Source organism: Cucurbita pepo, chromosome 15 (assembly GCF_057944985.1).
Source record: "Cucurbita pepo subsp. pepo isolate OVF chromosome 15, ASM5794498v1, whole genome shotgun sequence".
NCBI classification, from domain to species: Eukaryota; Viridiplantae; Streptophyta; class Magnoliopsida; order Cucurbitales; family Cucurbitaceae; genus Cucurbita; species Cucurbita pepo.
In genome coordinates this window covers 4,195,601-4,209,675 of record NC_141812.1, presented here as the reverse complement: position 1 = coordinate 4,209,675, position 14,075 = coordinate 4,195,601, and the positions used below count along the sequence as shown (strand labels likewise).

The 14,075-nt window shown below is 34.1% G+C and overlaps 1 protein-coding gene across 1 annotated transcript; it reads left to right on the top strand.

Moving 5' to 3' along the window:
* The first annotated feature begins 11,166 nt into the window (after positions 1-11,166).
* LOC111776229 (polygalacturonase-like) lies at positions 11,167-13,166 on the top strand. The gene is made up of 4 exons (XM_023655626.2): positions 11,167-11,653; positions 11,745-12,034; positions 12,303-12,531; positions 12,880-13,166. The coding sequence occupies exons 1-4, from the start codon at positions 11,210-11,212 to the stop codon at positions 13,099-13,101; spliced, it is 1,185 nt and encodes a 394-aa protein (XP_023511394.2). The 5' UTR covers positions 11,167-11,209; the 3' UTR covers positions 13,102-13,166.
* Positions 13,167-14,075: the final 909 nt, after the last annotated feature.

Genomic DNA, 14,075 nt, shown 5'->3' with positions numbered 1-14,075 from the left:
TCTTTTTGGTTAATTTTATAGCTGAAAATTATCCCACAGGGAACCTATGTTTTTTGTTAATTTTATCGCTGGAAATTAAGTGAGTTTTTGGGTAACATTCAAATGGGCGTTGGTGATTTTAACTACGTAAACAAAACTAAAATGAGTGTCACTACTGTCGAAAAATAGAAAATGAAGAGAAAATCAACGAGGAAGGTTCGGCTAAGAGAGATTAAATAGATAAGTTGTTGAGTTTTGTGATAAATTTTAGTTTCTTTTAATAGATTCCCAAGCCCATTTCCGAGGGTCATAAATGGTGATTATTTCCATAATCGTTGTAATTCCTATTAACAAGGCTCTAGGAGAAGAAATATTTCTAACCCTTTTATCACCCTTCAAGTTTCCTTGCTATAGAACTAGAGTATTAAAGAGGATTTCATTGCTCCCTCTCTTCTCCCGAATAAGAGAACAACTATGTATGTAAAATAGCTAATTAAACATACATGTAAACCATTAACAACTCTTTAATAAACTAAAATCATACCGTCAACATACTTAAACTATATAAAACTCTCTCGCCTCCCCTATAAAGTTTAGCTCTCCATACAAACTGAATTAAACAGAGGAATCCGCATCTTCATCATGTAAAATTGATGGAATAAGAAAAGATAATAAGGAAATAGAGAGTTATCCCGGTTTGTTGCCGTTCGTCAATGGAAGTTCCCTTCTCTTGAGCTCTCACGTCCACCTCTTTGCCCTAATCAATCCTTGTTGGTCTCCTTTTCCTTCTGCTGTCAACAGTTGCTGGATTAAGATTTTCTTCTTCTTCTCTGGTTTCACAGCAGTTCACTACAGCAGAGACTGCTGCTGTGTAATTCGATTTTTCTCCCCAAAGTGTGGCTCTCCTCCTCTCGGTCTTCCTTTTCCTTTTATATTGAGCATGGGTTCCCCTTTAGGGCTGAAAATGAATAAGTAGTCCACATAGGATGTTCCTCATTGGGTAGTCAATGACCCACTTGGACGACTCACGTGGATTTAAAATTTCCATGTCATCCCCCATTTGTTTCCAAATTTGCTACTCTCACATGGTTTAGCATAAATGTCTGAAATTTTACCACATAACTCCATTAAACATACAATTAAGATCGATTTATGCCAAATCATATTTTTTTCATGTTGGACCGCAATAAACGATTTCATACTCACTAAGTAGAATAAATGAGGTAATAAATGAGTAAATGGTGAATAAGAGTGCAATATTAACTATAAAAAGACTTGATATGACTCTACTTTTAGAGAGTTATCAGTCCCGTCATTGCATTCGCATGTTCTTGCATTTAACCCCAATAGTGGGGTCACTTACTGAGTATTTCTTTAAATACTCAAGTCACGTGCTACTTCTATTTCAGGTTAAGTCAAGGCATTCCCGTACGACTGACGACAACATCGCAATTCGAGACCATGTCACATGCATAGGGTAGTCGCATTTATTTTCTTAGACTTAGGCTAGAATAAGATGTTTTTAATTTAAACGTTTATTTATTTTATTTACTCTTTTGTTGTCGTTTAAAGGTGTTTTCAAAAGACATAAGTCCATGACGGCTGTGTTTTAAGATGAATGTGATGTTTTATGAAAGTTTCAATGAAGTATTTCTGCATTCAATGTTCATGATATGTATTCAGCGGCTGTAACGACCTTAAATTTCCACATACTCAAAGTCGCTAAACGTCTCATGCTCATCTCTAATGAGAAAATATAACTCTTACATGAACATCGTTTATAACTTAAACTTCCAAAACGGCTTAAAACAACTTCTTCTCTGTAAAACACAGCCATGGTCTTACGTGTTTAAATACGAAATAGTGGAGAAAATAAAAACAGATATAAAATAATTTAAAACAATGAAATGCAAAACAACATATTCTAACTTAACACTAGGAATTTAAATCTCTAGGGGAAGTAGCCCTATGCTTATGAACATGCAATATGCATGAAGTCCCTCTAAATCCATCATAATGTCTCTTCTGACATAACCCTCTAGTCTCATCTCTTTGTTACTCTAGGTAACACATACTCGTAGATATTTATACTAATATCATTTTCATGCTCTTAGGATTATGTCCTATGTCGATCTAACGACATGATGCAATATGACATTCATCATCATATAGCATGCTCAATATGGAAAACATTATCATATTAAGGTAAACGTCACGCAATCATCATACTCATCATGTTGCCACAAAGTGCATCAAGCATATTAAGTACGTCATTCATCAAAATATATATATACTACGCACATCATCAAGCATCATAATTCATACATCATCATATACTAGTATACAATATCATACGATACAGTTCATACATCGTCATAACTCATACATCATCACATATTATCATACGACATCGTACGATAGTTCATACACCATCATAATTCATACAATTTTTAGTCTATCCTATAGTAAGGTCACTTATCTGATTAGCTTAAGTTGTTTTCACGAATTTATCCTTCATGAAAGTTTGATTTTGTCCTTTGAAATTCAAGTCAACCTATATGAGTTCATGACATCAATTTCATGTTCGAACTTCTATAAAATTATTTCTCTAATTTATGTTGACTCATATGTTAAACATCATGAAAATACTAGAGGCTTTGCATGAATAAACTTTTAAATGTTTATTTATGTGTGTTATAATTTCATTTTCATCCCCTCCATTTAAAAAATTTAACATTACCATATATTTTATTTCTTGTGTTTTCATTTTCTTTTTATTTTAATTATGTTCACAATTATTTTGGACCAATTTAAATAGGACCAATTTAAATAGATTCTTGAGTGGCACAAATAATCCATTCCATATCTCCATTCCATATCTCCCATTTTTTAGTTTTATGTATTTCATCTGTTCTTCACAAAATCTCTTTTTCTTTGTTAAACTTTTCACAAAATCTCCCTTTTCTTGGTTAAACTTTTCCTCTCTGCTAATTTTTTTTCACCAAATCTTTCTTTAATTCGGTTGACAAATATTGACCTTATTGATTCTAGTTATTTCTATAACCTAACATGCTAATTAAAATTTAAATAGCTGGTTAATAGATCTGATTCTGAATAATTACATAAAGAAAAGAAATGTGATCCCACCTGATTTCTTGTAATACGATTGTATATATGAAAAGGAGATCTGAACAAATGACTTAAAGTAGATGTGAAAAATGACTTACCCATTATAACAAAGCAAGATCTCTCCCCAATTAAATCTCTAAGCTCTCCAATTAAATCTCCAGCTCTCCCTTTAAATTTTGTTGTTGGTATTTTTTTTTCTTTTCTTAATTATTGCAGTAACCACTTATGCATACTAGATTCTGAATTTTGTCTGACAAATTGGTTGAGGAGAGATAGTTGAGAGAGGATGAAGGGGTTGGCAGGGAGTAGTTCAGAGAAAATTATTATTTTTATTATTTAATTATTAATTATTATCATTTTTTTTGTACCGTAATTAAGTAAAAAAATTTTGGTGCACTAACAACTATTTACGTGCCCAATGCCACATTGTACATTAAAAATGAGAGATTTAATTGGCCTCCTAAGAATAATACTATTAATGCTCTCATAAACAACACTCTTGTGGTTTCTTCATATATTCAAGTTCTAGTTTATACTAAAGCTTGGATTTGGTTTAAAAACCTAAGTGGGCTTTCCATTTCTTGTGTCTTGATGGACAATGTAACTAATCCTAGATTTCTGCTACGTAAGCTCTTATGCTCTTATGCCTAATTTAACTCTTAAAACATTAGGTTTAAAATCATAATTTCAAGATAAACATAACATCATCATTGAGAACACTGACATGGTTATACGTATTCGAAAACATAATTCAGAAATAAAATTAAAAACGATAATGATAAATAATTCAAAAACGTGAAATTCATAACAACCTATTCTAACCTATGTTTAGGAAAATATGCTACTAGCATATGCACGTGTCATGGTCTTTGATTGCGATGTCTTCGTCAACTGTACAAACACGGCCTCAGTATTTCAAAGAATACTCAATAAGTGACTCTACTATAGGAGCTGAGCCAACCAATAAGCACACGGCCTGAGCTGAGCCAACCAATAAGTGACCCCACTCAATAAGCACATCGCCTGAGTTAGCTTTGCAAATACACTTGGTTGGTCGAATACATTCTTGTCGGACTCATGAGTAAAGATTGGGCCGCAACGCCAACTAGAGCATTTGGTCGTACTGGATACTAGGTTTTCCCAAGTCCAAATTTAAAATGTAACTACAACCCAAGGGTACAACGGTACACTCTCAGAAACCCACCTCCAATTCGCTAAAAACTCAATAGATCTACGTTTCTAGGTACGTTGGAGGTGGATAACACCATGGAAGTGAAGAAGGTGAAGGGTAGGAGTCATGAGAGATGAATGAAAGACAGGTGGATAACACCATGGAAGTGAAGAAGATGAAGGGTAGGAGTCATGAGAGATGAATGAAAGACAGGAAAATTTGTTGGATGATGAAAGTCCCACGATACCATGACTAAGTTTAAGGCAAAGCAAAGCCTCGATTGGCACGACTAAGTTTAAGGCATAGCTCTGATACCATGTTAGACGAACATGACTCTCCACAATGGTATGATATTGTCCACTTTGAGCATAAGCTCTCATGGCTTTGCTTTGGGCTCCCCCAAAAGGTCTCACACCAATGAAGAGAGTATTCCTTGATTATAAACCCATTATCATTCCCTAAATTAGCCGATGTGGGACTAACAGATATATGCCTAGTGGCATTGGCACTGTCCTTTTTGCTTTATAATTATGACGTATGACGTATGATGATTTGTATGAGTTTTATGTTGTGTTATGATGATTATGATGTATTTTGATAGTGTTGTGATAACGATGTGTGATGATGATGCATGTCGTTATTTCCTTAATATGACGTTATGTTCCATATTAAGTTGAGATGCATATTGTGAATGTCATATTGCATTATGTCGATGATTCGACCTAAGACACAACCCTACAAAATGTTGTTTATGATGTTAAGATGGAAAGCTAATGCACATATATTATTATTAGTAATATAAGGATGAAACTAAGGATGTGTCATAAAGACATTTTAAAGACGAGAAACTATAGGGACCTCATGCGTTTCTCTATGTACATAAGCATTGGGATACTTTCCCTTTTATGAAGATGAGTATGGACGCATACGCTACGATGATGATGGTGATCATACCGAGCATAATACTCAGGGGTCTGCTGACCTCTAGACGTTTCTACGGGCAGCTAGCTCGACTATGATGGGTTCAGGGGGGTGCGAATCGCTTGAAGATACATGCTCGCACATTTAGGTCGTGTGCAGGAAAGTACTACACATCCAACTTAGTTCGGACTGGAGGTCACCCCTAGGATGTTTTAATGATAGGTCTCTAGAACATTATTGCATGTGTTTTCATTTTTCACGACCACTATAGTGGGGTCACTTACTGAGTATTCTTTGAAATACTCAGGCCGTGTGCTACATCAATTTTTAAGTAAAGTCAAGGCGTCCATATATGGTTGACAGTAGCATCGTAAAGCAGAGACAATGACACATGCATAGGCTAGAAGCATATTTCATTTTTTAGAATTAGGGTAGAATTGGTTATGCATTTCATGTTTTTAAATTTATTTCATTATCGTTTTCAATTTCATTTTTGAATTATGTTTTGAACATGTAAGACCATAACGGTACTTTTATTGATAAAGTATATTTATGTTTGAAATCTAGGGTCGTTACATATCTAAAGTTTTTTTTCTTCAAATAACTATTGTTACAGCTTGCCAATCTACTTCCGTCATGTCATCTCTCCCTATGGGTACATTCTCGACCAACAAATAGTTGAAGATTCCTTGATTGTGGTCACATGAAGCCTATCTTTGGCACAAGTGTACTCAAGGTATGACTCTCGTAGATCAAGCTCCTCAAAATCTACTACCAACATTTGCGGACCCATTACTATGAAAAGTTTCACTAACTACTAGTCCTCACATCGTCATATAATCTAGTTGAGGGTAACTGTTGAGGATTATTGGGAGGGAGTCCACATTGGTTAATTTAGGGATGATCATGGGTTTATAAGTAAGGATTACCTCTCCATTGATAACGAGGTCTTTTGGGAAAGCCCAAAACAAACACACGAGAGCTTATGCTCAAAATGGACAATATCATACCATTGTGGAGAGTCCTGATTCCTAACATGGTATCAAAGTCATGTCATTAGTTATGTCAATAGAATCCCCAAAAGTTGATACCATTGATAACGAGGCCTTTTCGGGAAGCCCAAAGCAAAGTCATGAGAGTAGAAATATATCTCCATCGATACCAGGATTACCCCTCTATAACAATAATACTCCTAAGCACCTCTCTACCTCAACCGGTACCTGAAAAAGAAAGAAAAAAAAGGGGTGAGTATAAAAATATACTCCATAAGAAACCTATTTGTATGTAGGCTCTCATCATTTTCCTCCAAGTAGATTCTCACGGCTTTCTTTTTGTCTATACGAAGTTCCAATTGATTCCTCACTAATCATCAACTCGTCTAGTCCCTAGTCCCTTGTCGAAACTAGTTTACGGCGTCACTGTGTCGACCTTGACCCGTTTCTACACTTAATCGAATTGTTCATGCTAAACCACTTACCCTCGTAGTCCCTGATCTCTACCAAGACCGTTTATGAAGTCAAAACGTCGGCCTTAACTCGTTTTTACGCTCAATAGGAGCTCTAATCTTGACACCTACTCGTGTAGTCCCTAGTCCACCAAAGAATGACTGGTTTATAGGTTCACCTATTTCTACACTCAATAGGGGCTCTCCACCTACTTGTGTAATCCCTAGTCCAACCAGGACTAGTTTACAATATTCATCTGTTTCTACACTCAATAGGAGTATGTCTTGAGCTAACTATCCATGTAGTCCCTAGTTCTTCTCAAGATCTGGTTTAATGAGATTAGAGCATCGACCCTATCTCGACTCTACACTCAATAGTAACTCAACTTGTTTCACGATTCTGTAGGTTATTCAAATCATGTTAATACACTATGGAGGTTTACTAGGCTCTAGGAGCATTCATGCATTTTAAATTCCATTTTCTCAATTTTTAGGACGTTCTAGGTTACTCTCGGGGCTTAATCAATCCCTAGGTGCACATAGATCTAACCTTTGACTCTACATGTAAACCACACTAATTATAGCACTCTAATCTTAGTTGTGATCTTGATGTGTGCTCTACTAGAAAAAAATATAACTAGCAACCGTCTCTAATACATAAATCATGTCTATCCATTCATATATATTATTTAAGAAGGTATTCCTACCAAGCCTTAATGCATGAAAGTCATGACATAAATCATGCACAAGATCAACAATCAAACAAGCTCAACAGGGAGATAACATCCATCAATCACCCGAAGAACAGATCAGAATATCCCTTCCTCTATCATACCACATCGGAAAACATTAATTAGACATGCTTCTCAATTCCCTTGCTCTAAGGGAAATTTCGTAATTTTATAGTGTGTGTCATAATTACAAACGTTCTAAACACCTAAGGTCCATCATGCTTGCATACTAGCTTGTCCTAGCGATCTCTACTAGTATTACCTGCCTCAAATCCAGATTGTCACTTACTCGAATGAAGCTTGCCTTTTGAAACTTATTTTTCCACTAGTTGGGAGACCCAAATTTCTTGAAAGCTCTCTAATAGGCCATGAATCAAGTCAAATTTAGGCTAGTATGCATCAAAATTGGGACGAAATACAATCGAACAGGAGTCAAATCAGGTTAAAAGAGGAACCTCATGTGTTGGTTCACAGGCCCCACGCGCACAAACACACACGCGTACAGGCGCGCCTGAGGGGGAGGGCACGCACTAAGGTGTTCCCACATGGCGCAACCTGAATGGTCCACCAAGGTCGAGGGCATGAGTTTGAAACTTTGGGCACTCGCTGGGAGTTTGATTTTTCTTACGCTCAGTTGGGTCAGATCATCTTTTCAGGATGCACGCAGGTTATTGGGTACCCGGCCTTCGAGTATTGCCTGACATAATATTTTCTTTATTTTTTCTCCACCAATGCACCCGTCCTTTCTTTCCTCCTCAACACCTGAAATGTGTCCCCCCGTCGTTCGTCTTATTCCTCCTCAACACTACTATTTCCAGAAGATCAATTATTTTTTATTTTCATATTTCTTTCTACATAACTTGGATTAATACGATTCCTTCACAAGATTTGTCGAATATATATCCATCCACCGGTATGTATTTTTCTTGTAATTTATTTCTAATCACATAGATAATTAACTTAGTCCAAAGTTGGCAAGAAACATCAATATCTACCTCTTTTGATGAGCATCGGAATGAAGGGAATGAACTCTTCATCCACGTAGCGGAAGCATTGGGAACCGGAGGGTCCTATTTATAAGGACTCTCGGACAATATTTGCCAAATAATATATTTACATATTTAATATATTATGATATTATATCTTATACAAATCATATTTAGATATTACAAGATATCTATTTAACTAATTTGAATCTCATTCAAATTTTAAATATATTTTTATTTAATGTATCAAAATACATTAATTGATTTAATATTTAATTGTATCAAACATAATAAATATATATTTCCTTTAATATATCTACTATATTAAATATTAATTTAACCCTTCAAATGAATATATTTTTTTCCATTTATATTAATATATCTAATATATTAAATATTAATTAGAACCCTTCGAATTAAATATATTTTCTCCTTTTATTTAATAATCTAATATATTAAATATTAATTTAACATTTCAAATTAAATTTATTTTCTCCTTTATATCTAATATATTAAATATCAATCGGAATCCTTCAAATTTTCTTTCAAATAAATTGAACATTTCACTGATACTATGAGCTAGCAAGGGAACCTTATGGACCTACCGATTATAAGCTCCAATGATATAAAATTAATTAATCAATTTCCATTCATTAACTCTACGTCACTCCACTATAAACCTAGAGTTACACTCTTATGCACTGTGGGACAAGTTATGTCCATTGATATAATCATTACAAGCAAGTCGATCCTTCACAAGTTGTTCATAATTATAGTTGGGGCAAAAGTCCGTTTTACCCCTGTAATTACATCTTTCACCTTAAGTACCACTGATTCTCTAATGAACAATTTGTTTATGATCCAATGATAAACTAGGTCCCTCTCGGGCCAATGAGAGGGTGGGACCCCATTGTTCAAGTCCTGAAATCAGTACTTAAGAGAACAACTCATCTACTCTCCTTGTATGGAAAGAAGTGAATTCCATCTCATGATATTATGTTCCCAACTCCCTATTTGGTCAAGTCCCCGAAATAGTAGGCATATTGAATCCTCTAAAGAGTCATTCTCACCCATGAAAATTAAAGGACAAGCTCTCAGAGGCAGGAATTCATAACTCACTAAGGATTAAGATCGAGTTGCATATGATCATCATGTGAAATATTAATCTTCTCAACTAACGGATTTATAAAGAGAGATTAAATATTTCTTGGTCCAGTCTTATACAAACTCATTGTATAGGATACCCACACTTACATGTCTCCACATGAATGATTTGGATCAAATCATTTGTAACGATTACGAAGTGGATCCTATCAATAGTGTTACCAGGATAAGACACCCAACCTCAAATCATTTGTAACGATTACAAAGTGGATCCTATCAATAGTGTTACCAGGATAAGGCACCCAACCTTATCCATATATTATAGACTCTTTAGGTTATTACTTGAACACGATCCTCTTGTATGTCAACCACATATTCAAGATTACATTAATAACCTTGGATTTTCATACAATGGATAACAATTAAATTACAAATAAAATAATATAAATTATTATTAAAAACTAAATAATTAATTACGAGGCTTTAGGGCATAAATCTCAACACGGAACTCCTACTTATAATCGGAATCAATGGACTCCGTTCAAAGATTATGAGTGCCATCCTCCCTAGATTAACATACTCAACTTTCAAAACCTTACTCCCAATATTTCTCACATATTTGAGGGAAATGCTAAAACAAAATTTCAAGAACTTACCTTTGGATTTTCTTCGTTCCTTGACAATTTTGTACTATTCAAATGTCCATGAAGGATTTGTGAAGAAAGCTCGGCAAAAATCAGACTCCTCGTGACCGGATAGGAGCTATGGCCGTTACTTCTCAGTCTCTCTCTAATTCTCTAGAACCTTCCTTCTTCTCTCTATTCTCTTTTTCTTTTCTTTTCTTTTCTTTACATTTCCCTAATTAAGGAGGGAAAAATGACCAAAATACCCCTTTGGTGTTGCCTTGGACCACTTTTCTAATTTTTCAACATTTTTCTTTTGTACTTTTCTTGAGTTTGTAGGACTTTTCCAAGTATTTTTCTCTTCTACACTATCTTAAAATTTCTATCCTTAAGCCTCTCAATAAAATCTCAGAAGTTTGGGCTCGATAGGAAATATAGGTATTTAATACCTCATTGTAACTCGGGTTTTACAATATTGATAAACTATAAAAATGTTATATCATTGATAGAGTCCAAAAAAATTGTTACATTCAGAAATTATGTGATATATTTACAAATAAAAAGTTAAAGACTTTCCATAATATTTCGTATATTTTGTATATGGTAGTGTATTGAATATTCTGAATATCACCTACATCTTCATCAAGACTTTATTTAGGATGTCTATCCAAAATAGGTCAAACACACATTATGAACTTCTTATTATGGTAGGAAGTTTAAAAGTTGCCCAAAAATGGAAGTATGCAACACAATCATGCAAGTTCAATGGTTGGTAAATAACATAATTGTCAACAGGTTTCTCGAAATTGCTCTTGCAAATTTGATGCACACATTCTTTACTTTCCTACTAATAAGTTTAGTTTTTATTGAATACTTTTATGAAAATTTATAACCCTTAACATCGAATGTAAAATTTTTGGAGTTATCTAAATTTTGTCAAATTAAATCTTTTAATTATAATAATATTTTTTAAATCACTTCAACTTTAAGTCGATTTTAAACGACTTGAAGCATGCATTAGCCTATAAATATCACTCGATAGCTCTTCCATTTTTCCATCAGTTCTCCTTTCTTTTCTTCTCTCACCCTTGTCAAAAATATTTGTACAAGTTAGTATTCATATGGCTCTTTATGGAAACTTAATGTTTCTTCTTTCTCTTTGGCTACTTCTGTTTTTGAACCATGCCATGGCTGATGAATTAATATTAGATATTGTTAGTTTCGGAGCGAAGCCTGATGGAAAGACCGATGCTTCACCTGTGCTTCAAACAGTATGGGCTAAGGCTTGTGACTCGTCGGGACCAGCTACTATTAACGTGCCCAAAGGCACATTCTACATTCAAAGTGGGAGCTTTAAGGGACCTTGTAAGAACAATGTAATTACTATTCGCATGGATGGCACTCTTGTGGCTTCCTCAGACATTCAAGTTCTAGCTAAAACTAAAACTTGGATTGGGTTTCAAAACGTAAATGGGCTTTCCATTTATGGCGGTGTTATTGACGGGCAAGGATCTGGCATATGGAACTGTAAACTCACAGGGAATAATTGCCCTGATGGAGCCACGGTATACATTATTTAAGTTGGCTAGATATAAAAATTACCATATTGATTTATATTTGTATTAATTATAGCTCTTGATTGTTTCAAATTTGTAGAATCTCGAGATAGAAAATTCACAAAACATAATAATCAATGGATTAACTTCGATTAATAGCCAAATGTTCAACATCGTGGTGCATGGTTGCCAAAATGTGAACATTCAAGGAGTGAAGGTCTCAGATGCTGGCAATAGTCCGAACACTGATGGCATCCATGTGGAGGAATCATCAGACGTGACTATCCTCAGCTCCAACATTGGCACAGGTGACGACTGCATCTCAATTGGTCCAGGGACCACCAACTTATGGATAGAAAATATTACATGTGGACCTGGACACGGGATCAGGTAGGTGACAATAAAATAATTTTTTGAAATTATTTTGTTTGTATGAAAAATTAATTAGGAATTATACAATCAAATATAAAATTGGATTTTGAATGAATTAAAACACCGTTTTAGAAATCTTTTGTTCTTGGACAAAGTGATTTTAACTATTTTCCTTTTACTTATGAAAATAATGAATGCAGTTACCTAATATTAATATGAATGAGAAAATGAAACCTCATAAAAAATTTAGTATTTTTTTGGTATTTTGTTGAATATATGTTTGTAGCATTGGGAGCTTGGGGAAGTCGGCAGATGAGCCTGGAGTGAAAAATGTGACAGTTACATCATCGACTTTTACTGAGAGTACGAATGGAGTGAGGATTAAGTCTTGGGGAAGACCGAGCAATGGGTTCGCTACGAATATTCATTTTCAACACATTATTTTGGATAATGTGGAGAACCCTATCATAATTGATCAAAATTACTGTCCACATGACCAAGGTTGCCCCAGTCAGGTATATTTTTTCATTAATCCTCGACCGGTTAACTTCTTACCAACTATATTTCCCTTTATATTTGATTAATAGAGCTTAGATTTTTAATTTCCTACGTAATTGATTTCTTTTATCTTCAACGGATTAGAATTTATTTTGTTCATGACGTGTGTTAGCTAATACTATACTTTTTGGGTAATGAATTGTTGTGGACAATTTAACTCTCACATATCTTGAAAAGAGTGTAATATTATCCATTTTGCTCATCATAAGCTTTTATCGCTTTTTTTTTTTACGTAAAAGATCTCCAATAGTTGTCCTTATTTAGTTTTCATACTATATTTTGATTGTTCTTATTTGCATGAATAGGATTCAGGAGTAAAAATTAGCGAAGTAACTTATGAAGATATCAAGGGAACATCATCCACTGAAATAGGAGTCAACTTTGATTGTAGCCCAACAAATCCTTGCACTGGATTAAGCTTGGAAGACATTAAAGTGACTTATAATAATCAAACCGCTAAAGCTTCATGCAAAGATGCCAAAGGAACTGCCTCTGGTGTGGTTGAACCTCCTAGTTGCTTAGAATAGACGAACCTTATTTTGGTATTAGCCGTGTATTATAAATATGGATAGAGGAGTTCTATTGCCTCAACCTAATAAACGAACTCTTATGATTTAATTTTCTTATCATTCGGAGAAACACAACTTAGATTTAGTAGTTCTTAAATTACTTCAAAAAATATATATATTTATTAGTTTATTTTTATTAGGTAACATTATTAAAATAAATTTTAAGTAATAAAATTTTAATTTAATTTATGTTCTTGAATTTGTGAACTATCATCTTAATTATTATCCTCAAATAATTTAATTTAATAAAATTATATAAACTTTTACTCATTAAAAAAAATGAAAAAACCGTTAGATGAACAAGTGTTGTGCAGAGTATAGAGTATGATATTGTCTACTTTGAACATAGGCTCTCCTCCCTTTGCTTTGTGCTTCCAAAAGCCTCACAACAATAGAGGAGAGTATTCCTTAATTATAAATCATTTCCTAAATTAGCGGAGGTAAGACCTTCATCCAACAAATAATATTAAAAAAGAAAAATTATAAAAATTATAAATAGGAAAGAGTTGAGAAATTAAGAGTAAAAGGGGAAGAAATATTAAAAAATAAGAAGAAAAGAAAAGAAAAGGAAAAAGAAACACAAGATCTAAAAAAAGAAAATGTATCGTTTAGGCATGTTGTTGGCTTTTAAGATCCCAAATTACCTTTTATGTCAAAGCTTAAATAAGAAGTTTGGTACATAGAGTGTTAGTATTAATGATTTATGCACTAATTGATTCATCAAAGTTCTTGAAATGTTTTTGAAAAATACTAAGAGATAATTACATATTTGTAAATTGTGGGGATGGGTGAAAGATTGTTTTCATTATTTTGAATGCATGAGAATTTTGGGTCAGCGTCTTAAAATTCGTTCCTCTTGGCTCGATAAAGAAAAACTAATCATTTCCCATCATTTCGTCCGTTGTGAAGCTAAATCTGACCATTTTAAGGCA

What these genes read in the sequence shown, in the direction of transcription:
- LOC111776229 (XM_023655626.2), top strand. Translation starts at nt 11,210, where the DNA reads ATGGCTCTTTATGGAAACTTAATGTTTCTTCTTTCTCTTTGGCTACTT. An exon ending in GGACCTGGACACGGGATCAG is followed by an intron (nt 12,035 to 12,302) that starts GTAGGTGACAAT and finishes ATATGTTTGTAG; the next exon opens with CATTGGGAGCTTGGGGAAGT. An exon ending in ACCAAGGTTGCCCCAGTCAG is followed by an intron (nt 12,532 to 12,879) that starts GTATATTTTTTC and finishes TTGCATGAATAG; the next exon opens with GATTCAGGAGTAAAAATTAG.